The 18188-nt window shown below is 36.8% G+C and overlaps 1 protein-coding gene across 10 annotated transcripts in view; it reads left to right on the top strand.

Annotated features, from left to right (window-relative positions):
- Window positions 1-18188, top strand: part of TUT4 (terminal uridylyl transferase 4) — a 127284-nt gene that overhangs the window by 66234 nt on the left and 42862 nt on the right. For 7 of the 10 annotated variants that reach the window (XM_007978742.3, XM_007978743.3, XM_073007300.1 and 4 more), the window contains exons 10-15: window positions 2514-2633; window positions 2816-3028; window positions 6264-6438; window positions 8706-9409; window positions 12367-12517; window positions 16172-16258. In XM_007978742.3, the coding sequence (XP_007976933.1) occupies window positions 2514-2633; window positions 2816-3028; window positions 6264-6438; window positions 8706-9409; window positions 12367-12517; window positions 16172-16258 (1450 nt within the window). The remainder of the gene's footprint in view (window positions 1-2513; window positions 2634-2815; window positions 3029-6263; window positions 6439-8705; window positions 9410-12366; window positions 12518-16171; window positions 16259-18188) is intronic. The other 3 variants (XM_007978747.3, XM_007978748.3, XM_007978749.3) reach the window with 3 other exon arrangements.

Consider the following 18188-nt stretch of genomic DNA (forward strand, 5'->3'; position numbering starts at 1 on the left):
GTTATTTGTATCTAACCTTCACATAGACTCCAACATACCTTAAATCATCACTAGATTACTTATAATATCTAATACAGTATAAATGCTCTGTAAATAGTTGTTATACTGTATTTTTTAATTTGTATTTTTTATTATATTGCTATTTTTAGTTTTTAAAATTTAAAATTTTAATTTTTTTCAGAGACGGAGTCTCACTCTGTTGCCCAGGCCGGAGTGCAGTGGTGCCATCATAGCTCACTGTAACCTTGAATTCCTGGGCTCAAGGGATCCTCCCACCTCAGCTTCCTGAGTAACTAGGACCACTGGTGTGTGCCACCATGCCTAGCATATTTTTGTTTTGTTTTGTTTTGTTTTTTCAAGAGTCAATGCCTTTGCACCTGGCCTTTAACAAATTTTTCAATTATATATATTTTTAGAGACAGAGGTCTTGCTATATTGTCTGGGCTGGACTCAAACTCCTGGACTCAAGCAATCCTTCTGCCTCTGCCTCTTAAGTAGCTAGCTGGGACTACATCAACTGCAGGTGATATGTGTCCATCACCACACCTGGCAATAATTAATTAATTAATTTTACTTAATGAAAAAATGTATATATAAATGTTTTGATGGGGTCTCGCCCAGGCTGGAGTGTAGTGGTCAATCTCAGCTTACTGCAACCTCCACCTCCCGGGTTCAAGTGATTCTCCTGTCTCAGCCTCCTGAGTAGCTGAGATTACAGGTGCCTGCCACTGTGCCTGGCTAATGTTTGTATTTTTTGTAGAGACAGGGTTTCACTATGTTGGCCAGGCTGGTCTGGAACACCTGACCTTAAGTGATCCACCTGCTCTGCCTCCCAAAGTGCTGGAATGATATGCATGAGCCAGTATGCCCAGCCTAAAAAATATTTTCAGTCTGTAGTCGATTGAATCTGTAGATGCAGAACCCATTGATATGGAGGGCTGAGTGTCTGAAATAAGCATATTTAAACTAAAGCATAGCAAAAATTAAAAAACGTTACATGGTAAAAGATATCATAAATAGTATCAAAAGAAAAATAGTAGATTGGGAAAAAAAAACATGTTTCAAATGCGTATATCAGACATAAAGGGTTATTATCCATAATTAAAACTCTTATAAATTGATGTATTGCATGCAAATAGAAAAACTGGCAAAATATTTAATAGGCAATTTAGAAAAGAGTAAATCTCAAATGGTTAGTAAACATGTACAAATTTCATAATCTCTTTAAGGTCAAGGACATGCAAATTAAAGTAACTATCAGATATTACACTTCTCTCATCCCATTGAAAATTATTGAAAATTAGTTTTTAAGTGATAATACTTAGTGTTTGAAGGGGTGTGTGCACTAGATAATACGTAGTGTTCGAAGGGTTGAACACACCTAGGTTCCTGATGGATAATACAAATTTTTGTAGTGATTTTGGAAAAACAATTCTTAACAATGTATTTTAGGATTAAAATGTATCACTAATCTTTTAATTTAACAAACATTCATGGGAATACAGCTCATAGAAATAAGCATCAATACTTAGGAAACCCTATGTATAAGGATGAACATTACAGCATTATTTGAAGTGGCAAAAACTGGGAGCAAAATGTGAATGTTCTTGAATGGGGGAACTATTGTGTAACCATCCATATCATAGACTATAATTTAAGCATTTAAAAGAATGTGTTTGCTGGGCATGGTGGCTCATGCCTATAAATACCTAGCACTTTGGGAGGCTGAGCGGGGAGATCATTTGAGCCCAAGGGTTCGAGACCAGCCTGGGCAACATAAATAAAATTTGTCTACAAATAGTCTACAAAATAAAAAAATTTGTCTACAAAATAAAAAAATTAGCTGAGCGTGGTGGTGCATGCCTGTAGTCCCAGTGACATGGAAGGATCACTTGAGCTTGTGAGGTTGAGGCTGCAGTGAGTCGTCATCATGCCACTGCACTCCACCCTGGGCTACAGAGTGAGACCCTGTCTCAAAAATAAAATAATGTGTTAGATCGTGCTAACTGACTTAAAGGGACTTTCTTGATGTATTGTTAAGGGAGAAGAGTAATATACAGAGAGATGTCTATAATATACTATTTTGGTAAAGTAATGTTGAAAAACTTAAACTTCTCCCTATACCTATATAGGAAATAGAAATGTATGTGTATTTGTATATGAGTGTAGAAAAAGGCCTAGAAGAAGACTAGAAGGTTGTTAATTGAAGTAGAAGTAGAGGCAAGATAAGGAGAAAATATTTTTAAAATGTGTCCACAGTAAAATAACTACACATAATATTATTCCTTTTAACAAAAATATGTGTCTTTGTATGCATTTAAAAAAGAATGAAAAAATGGTCACCAACATTTTAATGGTTATTATTTTAGAGTGATGATATTTCAAGTTATTTCTTACATTTTTCATTGTCATTTGAACTTTTTACAATGATTAGGGTAGAAAAAAACAAGCTACTTTTATCATGAAAATTAAGAAAGCTAAATGGTAGTACTTTTTTCCCCTTCATTTTGCAGTTGTGCTATATTGACTCCCAAACTGATGGTGGAATCCCTTCTTACTGTTTTGCTTTAATGGTGATGTTTTTTCTACAACAGAGAAAACCCCCTCTTCTTCCTTGCTTACTTGGAAGTTGGGTAAGCATGAGTTTGTGATATATATGTGCATATATATATATATATGTATTTGTATAGTTTGCTCTTGCAGAGAACTCTGCTCAAACATTTTAAGCTGGAATTCTGGTTTGTCTGTTTGTCCATCTTTTTTTTTTTTTTTAAATAATTTTTCCACTACCAATTTGGAATGCCTTTTTATATAGATTGAAGGCTTTGACCCAAAAAGAATGGATGACTTTCAGCTGAAGGGCATAGTAGAAGAGAAGTTTGTGAAGTGGGAATGTAATTCAAGTAGTGCAACTGAGAAAAACTCAATTGCTGAGGAAAACAAAGCTAAGGCAGACCAACCAAAAGATGATACCAAGAAGACAGAAACAGACAACCAAAGTAATGCCATGAAGGAAAAACATGGCAAAGTAAGCCTTTTTGTTTTTGTTTTTGTTTTTGGCTTTTCTATCTGTAGAATTTGTGATGCCTTCGATTGAAGCTATTTTAATTGTAGATTGACCTTGAGCAAGCCTCTTGGCCTCATTTTCCTCATCTGTAAAGTGAGGGGTTGATCTGGTTTAGTTTTCCAGTACCAAGATTCTCTAATTAATTTATACCTTGTTTTGGAAAACTTGTATTGTTTGAATCATGTCAAGATAAATCTGTCATTTTTCATCTAGACAAGGAAAATTTCCTTTAAGAGTTGGGCTCTGACCAGACTTCAGCATATGGGAATTTTATGCCAGATTGGGTGGAGAAATAAAGCCCCTGTGCTCTAATCAAATAGCTCTGCTTATTTGATCATTCAGCATTCATTTATTAAGGACTTACTATGTGCTGGCCATTATCTTGAGTGCTAGAGAACCAAAGGTACATGGACTATGTCCTCTAGAAGCTTGTAGTCTTCTAAGTGAACAGATGGCATTATGACAGAAATCTGAACATTTCTGAAATCATTGCTGTAGCTATACTGAATTTTTTGTAGTTTCCTGATGTACTTGCCTGTTGTATTCAACTCTTCCACTTTTGTGGACTACTGTACACTCTCTCCTCAAACCACGAATACTCTCAGCCAGTGCTGGCTTATTACTTCGCTGGGAACTTGCCATGTTCTTATCTAAAGTCATTTTCTTCACTTGTGTATTCAGTCTCATCCTTTCTTGTCTTTTCCAGAATGTCACTCTAGCAATTATGCCCTCATAAGTTACCAATTTTCCATTCCCTACAAAATCAAACATGCTCTTATTTCTCCCACTGTAAGAACAATCTGACAGCACTTCCCCTCCCAGCTATTCCTTTGCTCCCTTTTGCAGTAAAACTTCTTAAGAAATGTCTGTATTTACTATTTTTGATTTCTCTGTTTCCCCTTAACTCACACTAATCAGGCTTTGATGTCACCCCATCAGTTTGCCAAAACTTGTATCATCAATGTCGGTAACTTCCACATTACTAAATCCAGTGGTCATTTCTCAGTTTCTGTCGTTTTTGATTTATTAGCAACATTTGCCAGTTAATTACTTCCCTCTCGGAAAATTTTATTCACTTGACTTTCAGGACACCAGACCCGTGGCTGGTTATTCCTTCTCAGTTTCCTTTGCTGGTTTCTTTTTTCCTCTGTAATCTCTTAAAGTTGAAGTGCTATAGTTCATGATCCCTTTTTTCTTGTGTATGTACATTCCCTTGGTAATCCCAACTAATCCTTTGGATTTTAAGTACTATCTGTATGATGATCACTCTCAAATTCAAATCTCTAGCCAGACCTCTCTCCTGACTGCCATAATTGTATAACCAACTGCCCATTTACTGTCTCTGCTTAGATGTCTAATAGATGTCTTAAAGTTAATGTGTCTAAACTGAATTCCTGATCCTCCCCTCAAACTTGCTTCACACTTAGGTTTTTCATCTTAATTATTTGCACTGCATCCTTTCAGTTGCTCAATTAACCGAAAAGGATATTCCTTTCAAGTTAACCTTGGAGTCATCCTTTACTCCTCTTTCATACCCCATATCAAGTCTGTCAGGAAATCCTGTCATCTCTACTTCAATATATATCCAGAATTTGATTACCTCTCACTACCTCCACTGTTACCATCCTGGTCCTAGCCACCATCATCTCTGGCCTGGGATACTACTATAGCCTCCTAACAGGTTTCCCTGTGTCTACCCTTTCCTTTTATAGTCTGTTCTTAACAATCAGAACAGTTCTTCTAAAACTTAAGTCAGATCATGCCCTTCCCTCTCCCCACACTCAAATGAGGAACAAATGAGTTGTTCCTCATTTCATTTAGGTAACAAGCCAAACAGCCCTTCCTGGCTCTTTGCTTTCTTCTTTTACTCTTCCTGTCACTCTATCTTGGTTTTCTTTTTAAAACTGGTCTCATTGTTTGTTTATTTGCCCTGTTTCCCATTCCTTTAGCACTTTTCCCTCTTCTTAAAACATACCTTCTCAACAAGTCTTATCCTGACTACTCTATTAAACACTGTAACCTTCTCCTGCGTCCACACTCCCATCCTTTTTAGCGTACTCAACTCTCTTTTTTCTGTAGTACTTATCTTTTAAGTTACTATGTAATTTACTTATTAAATATGTTTGTTGTCTTTCCATAGAAAGTAAGCTCCATGAAGGCAAGAATCTTTGGGTTTTTTTTTCCCCCAAAGACATATCCCAAGTGCCTAGAACACTGCCTTGCACATAGTAGGCACTCAATGAATAGTTGTAGAATTGAATGTGAGAATGATTATTTCATGTGTTTATGCTGCCTAGTGGTTGCTTTTAGCCAGGTTTCATCTAACTAATTCTTTGGAATTCAGGTGTTACCTCTTCTGTTATGATTCCCCTGATTTAGAGGCCCATCTTAGCATGTAGCCTTTACTATATAATTGTTGAATTGTCTCTCCCCCTCCTAATAGTCTATGAAGTAGGACCTTATTTAAGTGGCAGTATAGTATAGTGATTCACCGCATGGACCCAGTAGCCAGGCGGTCTTGAGTCAAATCCTTGCCCTATAGTATCCATTTCATGGAATAGTTAGAATTAATTGTTAACATATGTGCAGCTTTTAGAAGCGTGAATGGTACATGGTAAACCTCATGTATAAGTGTGAGCTTTCATTATTTTATGACGTTCCCAACAATGTCAGGGACATAGGAGGTTCTAAAGAAATGTTTGCTGAATGAAGGAATTAGTTTTTTTGAAAGCCGGGGCATTTACTTATATTTTAAAAGTAATTATTGGAAAAAGGAGTTGTAGTAGTTATGCAGTGGTTTGCAGCTTTGGCTGCACATGAAAATTACTTTAGGGAGCTTTAAAAATGCCATTGCCTGGGCTGATAGCCTAGTCAGTTAAATCAGAATCTTGGGAGGGGTGTAGAAGGTGGGGGTGGTGCAGAATTCAGGTATTAGTGTATTTTACTGCTCCCCATATGATGCTAATGTGCAGCCAAGGTTGAGAATCACTGGTTCAGTGGAAAGAATGCAGAATTTCTAGGAGTCAGTAAACTGGGACTTTGTTCCCAGCTTTGCTTCAAACTGACTGCTTTTTGGCAAATTATTCCTTCATGCCTCAGTTTTTGAAAACGTGATCTCCAAGGTCTTCTCTAACTGAAAATTTGTTGATTTTATAGTTTTGTTAAGCTTAAATGAAAAGTATTTTTTCCTTTCCAGTCTTCTTTAACATTGGAAACACCAAATCGGGTATCCTTGGGACAGTTATGGTTAGAGCTGCTGAAATTTTACACACTGGATTTTGCTTTGGAAGAATATGTCATATGTGTACGGATACGAGATATTTTAACAAGAGAAAATAAAAACTGGCCTAAAAGGCGAATAGCCATTGAAGGTGAGATGATATGTTGTATTTCACTTGGAGAATATTTTTTATGTGCTACTCATTATCTAATTCAGTGTTCATAAATAATCCTTTGGCTTTGTAGCATTATATATATGTCACTAGATTGTCATTCTTTATTTTTAATTTTTTTAGAGACAGGGTCTTGCCCTGTCGCCCAGGCAGGAGTGCAGTGATAGGATCATGGCTTACTGTAACCTCAAACTCCTGGGCTGAAGGGATCCTCAGCCTCCTGAGTAGCTAGGACTATAGGCTTATGCTACTATGCCCTGCTAATTTTTTTATTTTTTGTGGAGATGGGGTTCTCACTGTGTTGCCCAGGCTAGTCTGGAACTCTTGGCCCCAAGTGATCCTCCTGCATTGGCCTCCCAAAGTGCTAGGATTATAGGCATGAGCCACTGTGTGTGGCTTCCATTATTTATTTAGATTCTTTGTCAAGTCTGTTACAGTTTCATAGAATTAGTATTTATTTAAAGGTTTCTGCTATATATGGTTAAGATCAGTAATTAGCATTTTTTTAAATTTTGAAAACTTTATTTTTTAATTGTGCAAACTTGCAGAAATACAGAAAAATATAAGTTAGGAATACTGTAAGATCTTTTTGAATAAATTTGTGTCATAAGATTATGAGAAAGTTTTCATTGTCTTCTAAAGTACCTCACCTAATAAATGTGGCTTCGCTAAAGGAGAAAAATAAAAATTGATGTTGACAAAGTTTCATATCAGATCCCAAGACCATTAAGATCTTTGGAGATACAGAAAACAATAGAGTGGCTCCTCCATTCTTAATCAAAAATTAAATTTCACAGCATTTCACTTACCTTTTGTAGATAAGAAATTGAATTTATGTCCATTTTAGTCTGTTCAGCCTACACATTATTCCATTCCCTCATTCCTGCTGGCCTTCTCTACTGTGAGTTCAACCCAGAAATATTCTGAAATATACATGCAAACATTTATACACATCTTGTACTCTTATATATAGTAAATAAATGAGCTCTGAAGCCTTCTAGCCATAATTTATCTCTATTTTTTTCTTTATTTCCCCCCCTTTTTCATTTTCTTTGGAAAGTGAAGAAGAAACTAGAAAAATCATTTTAAAGCCTATGGATTTAGATAGCAGCAGAACGTAACAGATGCCTCAACTTTAACAGTTTGAAGCCTGGCCTCTTAATACCAAAAGATCTTCAGTAGTGGAGAGCATATGTATTGTCTTTTTCGTGCACTCTTCTTTTTTCCTGGGGCTTTTCTGTATTTAAGACTTACAGATACTTTCAGAAATCTGTCATGCTATTAATAATAAGGATGCAGTTGTTTCAAGACTTTGCAGGGTAATTATTTTTGACTGGACCAAAGTTTACATATTGGTTTAAATTTTACTTTTTTAAGTCTGTTGCTTTTTTGCTCTTTCTTCCTACTACTTTCTTTTACTTTTGATCTCACTCAAGTTAAATCTTAAAATCAGTTTTTTTTTCAAGTTGAAGCCTTGAGAGTTTTAGGTTTACTTGTTTAAATTGCAAAGAGCATATAACTATATTATATTAAAGAACACTGTGAGCCGGCCGTAGTGGCTCATGCCTATAATCCCAGCACTTTGGGAGGCTGAAGCAGGCGAATCACCTGAGATCAGGAGTTCAAGACCAGCCTGGCCAACATGGTGAAACTCCATCTCTACTAAAATACAAGAATTAGCTGGGCGTGGTGGCGTGCGCCTGTAGTCCTAGCTACTCGGGAGGCTGAGTCAGGAGAATTGCTTTAACCTGGGAGGCAGAGGTTGCAGTGAACTGAGATCATAGCACTGTACTCCAGCTTGGGGGACAGAGCAAGACTCCATCTTAAAAGAAAAGAAAAAAAACCAATACTATAGCAAGATGAAAATTAATAGGTGCTGAAACTTGAAAATTTTTATTCAGTGACAAGGTAGAGGGAAGTATTTCAGCATAACTCCTTTTTCCACAGTTTCATCATTGAAACTAATTACTGAGTTGGCCTTCTCAGCCATCCCATTATTAGTTACCTTATTATTAGTCTTGTTTATTTTTCCTTTTAGCTTTTTATTTTATGAGAGAAAGGAAGAAAAAAAAATGTTGCAATTGTATTTCCTCCCATTTTCAGGAACTTTCATTGGGACTCTAGCTTAGAAAAACCCCTTGGGAAAATGTATTCTGACAATGTATCAGTTAAGATCTACTTGTATGAGCTTGAAAATGTAGTTTGGTAGTAGAGACTTAACTATTTACCATTTTCTCTTTTGCTAGATCCGTTTTCAGTCAAGAGGAATGTTGCACGGAGCTTAAATAGCCAGCTGGTTTACGAATATGTTGTGGAGAGATTTAGGGCAGCTTATCGATATTTTGCCTGTCCTCAGACGAAGGGTGGAAATAAGTCTACAGTGGACTTCAAGAAAAGAGAGAAGGGGAAAATAAGCAATAAGAAACCAGTCAAGTCTAACAATATGGCAAATAACGGCTGTATTCTGCTTGGGGAAACTACAGAAAAAATAAATGCAGAAAGAGAGCAACCTGTTAAATATGATGAATTGGAATGTACATCACAGAGATGTATTATTGACAACAACAATTTGTTGGTAAATGAACTAGATTTTGCTGACCACGGACAGGACTCTTCATCTCTTTCTACCAGCAATAGCAGTGAATTGGAGCCAAAATTAGTTAAGAAACAAGATGATTTAGCGCCTTCAGAAACTTGTTTAAAAAAAGAGCTCAGCCAGTGTAATTGCATTGATTTGTCTAAGTCGCCTGACCCAGATAAATCTACTGGAACAGACTGCAGGTCAAATTTAGAAACGGAGAGTTCACATCAGAGTGTGTGCACCGACACATCTGCTACCTCTTGCAACTGCAAAGCTACAGAAGATGCTTCTGACCTTAATGATGATGATAACCTCCCCACCCAGGAATTATATTATGTGTTTGATAAATTTATTTTAACCTCTGGCAAGGTAGGATACAGTTTGTAAACGATCTATAAGATTTTGTGGTGGTTATGTGACTATGTATATTTTTTAGAATTAGAAATGTAAAAATAGCTTATATAGTGGTGACTGTTGTTTTGGAATGATACTTTGGTATGAATTTTACCTGTTGTGTTTTTCATGTAGTTTCCTTTAAATACTGTATATAAAGCCTCAAAAGTTGTTTCCTTTACTTTCTCGTATATGAAAGGATTCATCTGATATTTCATGAAAATCTTAGCAAAGGCAGCATGCATTTTAAATGTTGCTTATTTTGTATTTTTTTCTTTTTTCCATAACAAAAGCCACATTCAAGCTTATTTTTATACGTAAAATTTTTCTTCCCCCAAAAATACAAGGTTTGTAAATTCTAAAAGTATTCTACTTTAAAGATATTTTATATATATATATATATATATATATATATATATATATATATATATATATATATTTTTTTTTTTTTTTTTTTTTTTTTTGAGACGGAGTGTCGCTCTGTCGCCCAGGCTGGAGTGCAGTGGCCGGATCTCAGCTCACTGCAAGCTCCGCCTCCCGGGTTTATGCCATTCTCCTGCCTCAGCCTCCCGAGTAGCTGGTACTACAGGCGCCCACCACCTTGCCTGGCTAGTTTTTTGTATTTTTTAGTAGAGACGGGGTTTCACCGTGTTAGCCAGGATGGTCTCAATCTCCTGACCTCGTGATCCGCCTGTCTCGGCCTCCCAAAGTGCTGGGGAGATATTTTTAGACGGGGGAAATATAGGCATACTAATGGTAGTTGAGGGAAACTAAGATTAGTAGTCAAAAAAATGAAGAATCCAGTTTCTGTTTCTGCTACTGAGCCTCTGGATTTCAGCTTATCCTGTATGAATTACAGGAATCCAAACTTTTCTACTTTTGAAGTAAGATAGTATGAACTTATTATTTTGAGACAAGGTCTGGCTCTGTCGCCCAGGCTGAAATGCAGTGGTGCAATCCGCCTCCCGGGCTCAAGCCATTCTCCCATCTCAGCCTCCTGAGTAGCTGGGACTACAGGCGCACACCACCATGTCTGGCTAATTTTTGTATTTTTTTGTAGAGACGGGGTTTCGCCATATTGCCCAGGCTGTTCTTGAACTCGTGAGCTAAAGCGGTCCGCCTGCCTTGGCCTCCCAAAGTGCTGGGATTATAGATGTGAGCTACTCCAGCTGGCCAGATAGTCTGAACTTTAACTCATAAAGGAAATCATTTAAAATCATAGAAAAAAACCTATTGAACAGAAAGTAAGCGATAACTGCTTTGCAAATAAAATAAAGTTTTAACCGAGTCACATTACTTCAAGTGCGTTGCACAGAATTGAAATATCATTATCATTATCCATGTGAAAAAATGATTATACAGATCATGCATAAGCCAAGTAGAATATTAAAAAAAAAAAAAAAAAGGAAAGTCATCTAGCCTTTTCCAGGCTTATTGTTTTATCAGTAATTATTGACAAGCTTGAAGGTGTTTAACCTAATTATTAAATAGTATTGCCTATTTTTTAAAAGTCTGCTTTATTAAGGTATGACTAGCATTTAAAAAGCTATAGATACTTAATGTCTACAACTGGATGTGTTTGAACTTAAGTATATACATTTTATTATCACTGTCAGTGCCACAGAAAACCTCTCCATCCATCAGCTGATGGATGAATCCATCATCCATCATCCATCCTCCTCTTTTTTTCCTTTTGTAGTTAGAGAACTTAAGAGGTACCTTATTAGCAAATTTAAGAATATAATACAGTATTATTAATCTTAGGCCCTACTTTGTGCAGATCTCCAGAACTTACTTATTTTGCATAAGTGAAACTTTGTACCCTTTGACCAGCACCTCCCCATTTCCCCCTCCGGATAAGCAGTATTTCTTCAGTCTATATAAATATACATCTGTTGTATTTTATCTCGGTTGCAGTATTTAGGGCACATGGACTATTGAAAGCATCAAATAAATTGCAGGTTTTCTAGAAAACTTAATTATATAACTTCAGTTTACGTGTCTTATCCTTTATACTTTTTTTCCTGGAAACTTAGGGTAAGTACTGTTTCTCCAGTTTTCATTTTTACTATTTAAAGAGTTTTCTGTCTAAATATGTCATTTTTTAAAGAAAAAGCTTTGAAAAGCTGGTAGAGATTCTTGTAGTACTGTTAATTAGCCCACAGTGCATTATTCTTACAAAGAGAGATTTCCTTATATAATTTGTATCAGAATTTATGTCTAGGCTAACACTGGAGAAAGACACTTTAGGATCTAGGCATATTACAATAAAGAAAAGAGTATTGGTGTTTCTTAAACATATGTGTTTGTTTCATCGAGTTGGCATGAATTTTTGTGTTTTAACCACCTGTTTGGTGTCCATTGAAATACGTTAAAATGGTTATGAGGGTTTGGAGTTCATTTTGTGTGGCTGTTGAATAAGTTACTCTTCGTATGAAGCTAATTTATTTTTAGTGTTCAGTCTGTGGTTTGGTCTCTTGAGCAACTAATGTAATAAATTGAACCAACTAAGTGAGGATTCTGTGATTGGTTCAGAAAATAGAAAATGGAGTGAAATGAAAGGTGCACCTTAAAATTTCTTTATAACCTATTTTGTTAGATCTCAGTAAGTTAAAAATATAATGCATATATTTTCCTTTGGGAGCTGTTTGAATGAACTCATACCTTCTGCATCTTCGGCATTTTCTGTATCTTTTATTTTCAGGTAAATTTAATCCTTGATATAATTTTACTGGGGAAGAAAAAGTGGTTGACTCAAAAAAGTCTTTTGTACCGAATACTGCGTTTTAACAACATATTTTTTAAAAAATTACCTCCTGGAAGCACAGGTTATCAAAACTGAGTTACATAAAAGATTCTTTTTGAATTCACTTCATAAGTGATAAAGTCCCTCAAAAGTTTATTAAATTAGATTTCTTTTTATCTTTGTGTAGCCACCAACGATAGTATGCAGCATCTGCAAAAAGGATGGCCATTCAAAGAATGATTGCCCAGAGGATTTTAGGAAAATTGATCTAAAACCTCTACCACCAATGACAAACCGATTTCGGGAAATACTCGATTTAGTATGTAAAAGATGTTTTGGTAAGTCTTTCATTACTACAGCTATTGGGACTAGATTCCTTCTTAGATATTAAATATTAATTTTCTGATTTAAAAAGTTTGTTTACATTTTGTTTTGCTGGAGGTGTTTGAGTAGATACCCAAGCACACATATTTACTAAATGACTACTGTGTGCAGGGCATCGTGGTAAATGCCAAGGGAAATTGAGAGTCCATATATATTGCTTTTAAGGAACTTAGAATATGGATATGAACTGTCTAACATGGTAGCTTCTAGCCTATGTGGCTTTTAAATTTAAATCAATTAAGATTAAGTTAAAACCAAGTTCTTCAGTTTTATACTAGACATATCTCAAGTACTCAGTAGCTATATGTGGCTAGTGGCTGCTGCACTGGATAGCATTGATAGAGAACATTTTCATCATTGCAACATTCTTGGATAAAACTGCTCTAGATGGATTAATATGGCATTCATGTAAATTACCATAATTGGAAATAGAATGTGTTACGTGCTATAGTAGTGGTAAACGAAACGCAGTGTAAACACAATTTTTTCTGGGGTGGATTAGAGGAATCAGGATTAATGATGTGGTATTTGAGATGGATTGAGTTGCATTTTTAAACGTCAGAGATTATTTGTAAAAGCATAGAGTGACTGGGCACAGTGGCCCACACCTGTAATCCCAGCACTTTGGGAGGCCAAGGCAGGTGGATCATGAGATCAGGAGTTCGAGACCAGCCTGGCCAACACGGTGAAACCCTGTCTCTACTAAAAATATAAAAATTAGCCGGGCATGGTGGCGGGTGCCTGTAGTCCCAGTTACTCGGGAATCTGAGGTAGGAGAATCACTTGAACCTGGGAGGCAGAGGTTGTGGTGAGCCAAGATTGTGCCACAGTACTCCAGCCTGGGCAACAGAGTGAGACTCCGTCTCAAAAAAAAAAAAAAAGCATAAAGTGCATAGTTTGTTTGGGGGAATAATTGCCTTTGATTTGGTAGGATATAAGAAAGGCAATAGAGAGAGATAAGGCTATAAAGATATTTTTGGGAAAGCCTTGCATGCCTTTATTCAGCGAACGTTTACAGAGTACCTGGGAGTCACCTTTACTCAGCAGACATTTATGAATTACTTCCTGTGTCCAGGTAAGATAAAATTTCTGGTTATAACATTTAGTGCTTCATTGTAATCTCTCCCTTCTTCCTCATTTCCACTTCCCACCAGGCAACTACTTTTCTGCTTTTGTCACTATAGATAGTTTGCGTTTTCTAGAGTTCTGTATAAGTGGAATTATACAGAATGTATTCTTTTTTTGTCTGGCTTTTTTTGCTCAGTATAATTACTTTGAGATTCATTTATGTTGTGTATCAGTGGTTAATTTCTTCTTGTATCTGAGTAGTGTTCCATTGTATGGCTATACCACAATTTGTTTATCCATTCACCTGTTGATAAATATTTGTCTCATTTCAAAATTTTGGCTCTGTGGGTCTGGGTATGGACATACGCTTTCATTTATCTTGGCTAAATACTTAGAATGGCTGGGTCATGGCACATTTTTTTTAGCAGCTTTATTAAGAGACAATTTACATTTATTTTTACTTATTTAGTCAGTTATCTCAATGTGGGCTCATAGATATTTGATACTTTGGGTTATAATGGGATATAATTTTCTTTTGTTCAGATTATTCCAGCTTTGGCCATTGGGAGCTGTTTTACTTGTCTTCCTGGTCCCTTTTATATATATCCATCAGTGTGTGGTTTTTTTGTTTGTTTGGGTTTTAACACTTTCATATTTTCTGGCACTATAAGATGCTCCTGGCACTTCGTGTATATTTTGTGCCCTACTCCTAGAATTAGGCATTTGTTCAAGGAGCAGTGGTTCCTTTTATTGGAGAATGATATTAGAAACTAAGACCTAAACACTAGGTGTGCTTGCTGTTACTGGGCTGTTGTTGCTTCGAGGCCATCTCAGAGCAAGAAAATGTGTGTGTATGCTAACCTATGTATATAAACTTACTATAAATATTTCTGTATGTAGCCGTCTTTTTTTTTGAGACAGAGTCTCACCCTGTTGCCCAGGCTGGAGTGCAGTGGCGCGATCTCAGCTCACTGCAAACTCTGCCTGCCGGGTTCACACCATTCTCCTGCCTCAGCCTCCCGAGTAGCTGGTACTACAGGCATCCGCCACCACACCCGGCTAATTTTTTGTATTTTTAGTAGAGATGGGGTTTCACTGTGTTAGACAGGATGGTTTTGATCTCCTGACCTCGTGGTCCACCCTCCTCGGCTTCCCAAAGTGCTGGGATTACAGGCGTGAGCCACCATGCACAGCCTGTATGTAGCCATCTTACCTGTATTAAACCAAACATGATTTCGTAATGGTATATGCATCTCTAACCCATTACCACATGGCTCGTTTTAGCCACGCGTATATGTAAACTCCCACTCCAGCAGTGAGAAACCTGTTTCCTACCATCTATTATTCATTTTTTAAGTTGTTCCATTTTAGTACATATATATAGCAGTATCGGAACTGTTAATCAATACCCCTGTGGGAAACAACTTTATTAGTTAGAGTACAGTACTTATGTGTCGTTTCTTAGTCTTACTGATTCCACTCATTTTCAAATTTACTTAGGTCAGCACCTTTCCCGCCACTCCCTCATGTGAAGTTGTTTCGTACATTTATAATACAGTTAGATTATTTTGTCACAGTCTGCATTACATCCTGAGATCCCCAACCTCCTAGATGATTTTTTTTTTAAATTGCATACATTAAGGCTGACTCTTTGTGCTGCAAAATTCTGTGGGTTTTGACAAGTGCACTGTGTTGTGTATCCACCATTAGAGTGTCATACAGAATAGTTTCACTGCCCTAAAAACAAATTAACAAATTACATGAATTTCATTTATTTAACTCCCGTTCTTCTGTAAGCACTGATAACTGCATTTATTTTTAAAAAGCTGAATGTTAGTTTAATTCATTATAACAAATTCTTAATTACTGCTTTGTTCCTGTTACTGTATTAACTTTTGGGGATGAGTCTGGAAGAGATAGGGAAAAACAGACTTTGTTCTCAAGAAATATATGGACTTACTTGGAAAAATAAGATGAATATAAATGAAATAAATAGAAAACCAAAAGAACAAAATAAATCAGGTACTAGACTGTGGCACACAGTTTGAAGAACTAAAGAAGTGAAACTAAGGAGAGAGCATTGAAGGCTGTGGTTAGGCAGAACAGTTTATAGGGAAGATAGAAATTTTGACCAGACATTTGAGGGAACTGTTAAATTTGAATGGGCCAGATGCCTAGTGTAGCAATATGAATACAGATCTTAACAGATGGGAAAATAAGCATGGATATGGGGGAGAGTGAAGAAGTAAATAGGTTTGTAGATATACGGAAAATGATCATGTGAAATGTTCATATATATATATCTTAAAAATTATTTTTCTGTTTCATTTCTTCCCTTGGGTTGCTAAAACAGAAAAACAGTTTTTTTCCTTCTATCTCCCAGACCCTTCCCCAGTAACATTTCTGGTTTTAAAGTCAGAGAAGTCAACAAATAATGAACAAACTGTAAGTAAAATTTTTAGGGTAAAAACTTGAACATGTTTTCAGATTCCGTTTTCCTTACTTTTCTTTTTCCTTTTTTCTTCTTTTTGTAAACCCAGATGAGTTATCACCACCTTGTTCTGAACAACACAACAGGGAGCAAATTTTAATTGGCTTGGAAAAGTTTATTCAAAAAGAATATGATGGTATGTCATAGGTTAAAAAATTTATTGCGTTTTTGCTGTAGTCATGTCTTGAGTTTCATTTATTTAAAAATATTTATTGAATGTTATGTGTTAAGTACTATTCTAGTTGCTGGGAATACAATTCTAATAAAAGAGATGAAACCTCATGAAGCTTATGTTTCAAATGGGGAGACAAACAGTTGACTAATAAATATATAATATATCAGCAAATAATACATACTGTTAAATGTGTAGGAGGTAAAAGAAGTGATGGGGTGTTATGATAGGCCTCTCTCATAAGGTAGCATTTGAGCAGAATCCTGAATAACATGAAGGAGCAAGTTATATAAATATCCGAGGAGAAAACATTGTTGATGGAACAAGACTAGATTATGTCTGGCGTATTTGAGGAGTAGCCAGGAAGTAAGTGTGGCTGGAGTGGAGTACTAGAGGTAGATTGTAATGTATGGAAGAGGTCAGAGAGGTGGTCTAGGAATTAAGTCATTAGTGCCTTACGGAGGTTGGTAGAAAGACTTTGGATTTTATTTTGAGTACCTAATGAGAATCTTTTAGAGGATTTTTAGTTAATTAATGACATGATCTGAGAGAGTGGGTTGCTGGGCTATAAGACTAGAAGCAAGTAGAACATTTAGGACGCTGCTGTGTGAGTCCAGAGTAGATGAGAAATGGTCAGATTTGGGATATGTTTTGATGGTAGAACCAACAGGATTTGCTGATGGAAAATGTGAGGCATGAGAGAAAGAAAGAAATCAAGGATGGTTTCAAGGTTTTTGCTATAACAGTAACAGTGGGTGGTCCTATATAACAGAGGCAGAGAGAGCAGGAAGAGTAAGTTTTGGGCATGGGGATGAAGAATCAAGATTTTTGTGACTAAATATTTTAGAAAAGGATAAAAGTTGACTTACAATCAGAATGAATTTGTACTTTTACAAGATGACCTGTTATGTGCTATATATTGCATTTAAAAGTATTTGAAAACAAAGTATTTTTTAATTAAAAAATTATATTATCATTATTGTTTTTTAGAGACAGGGTCTCACTCTGTTGTCCAGACTGGAGTGCAGTGGCATGATCATAGCTCACTGCAGCCTCAAACTGCCGGGCTCAAGCAATCCTCCTGCCTTAGCCTCCCAAGTCGTTAGGACTACAGGTGTGTGCCACCGTGCTTGGCTAATTTACTTTTTATTAAAATTTTTTTTTGGCCAGGTGCAGTGGCTTACGCCTCTAATCCCAGCACTTTGGGAAGCTGAGGCAGGTGGATCACCTGAGGTCAGGAGTTTCAAACGAGCCTGGCCAACATGGTGAAACCCGTCTCTACTGAAAATACAAAAATTTGCTGGGTGTGGTGGCACATGTCTGTAGTCCCAGCTACTCCGCCGAGGCAGGAGAATCACTTGAACCTGGGAGGCAGAGGTTGCAGTGAGCCAAGATCGTGCCTTTGCACTCCAGCCTGGGCAACAAGAGTGAAACTTCGTCTCAAAAAGAAAAAAAAGAATACATACATATATATATGAAATAGGATATTGCTCTGTCACCCAGGCTCAACTGCAGTGGTGCGATCATGTCATCAGGGTTCAGCCTTGACCTCTGAGGTTCAAGCGATCCTCCTACCTTAGTCTCCTGAGTAGCTGGGACCACAGGTACACGCCACCACACCCAGCAGATTATTTTTTGTAGAGATGGAGTCTTACCATGTTTTCCAAGCAGGTCTCAAACTCCTGAACTCAAGTGATCCACCTACCTCAGCTTCCCAGAATTCTAGGATTACAGGCATGAGCCACTGCACCCTGCCGCCTTTTTCATTTTAAAATTTTTTTTGTAAAGACAAAGTCTCACCATGTTGCCCAGGCTGGTCTCAAACTCCTGACCGCAAATGATCCTCCTACCTTGGCTTCCTGAAACACTGGGATTATAGGAGTATATAAAGTAT

This window comes from Chlorocebus sabaeus, chromosome 20 (assembly GCF_047675955.1).
Source record: "Chlorocebus sabaeus isolate Y175 chromosome 20, mChlSab1.0.hap1, whole genome shotgun sequence".
Classification (NCBI taxonomy): Eukaryota; Metazoa; Chordata; class Mammalia; order Primates; family Cercopithecidae; genus Chlorocebus; species Chlorocebus sabaeus.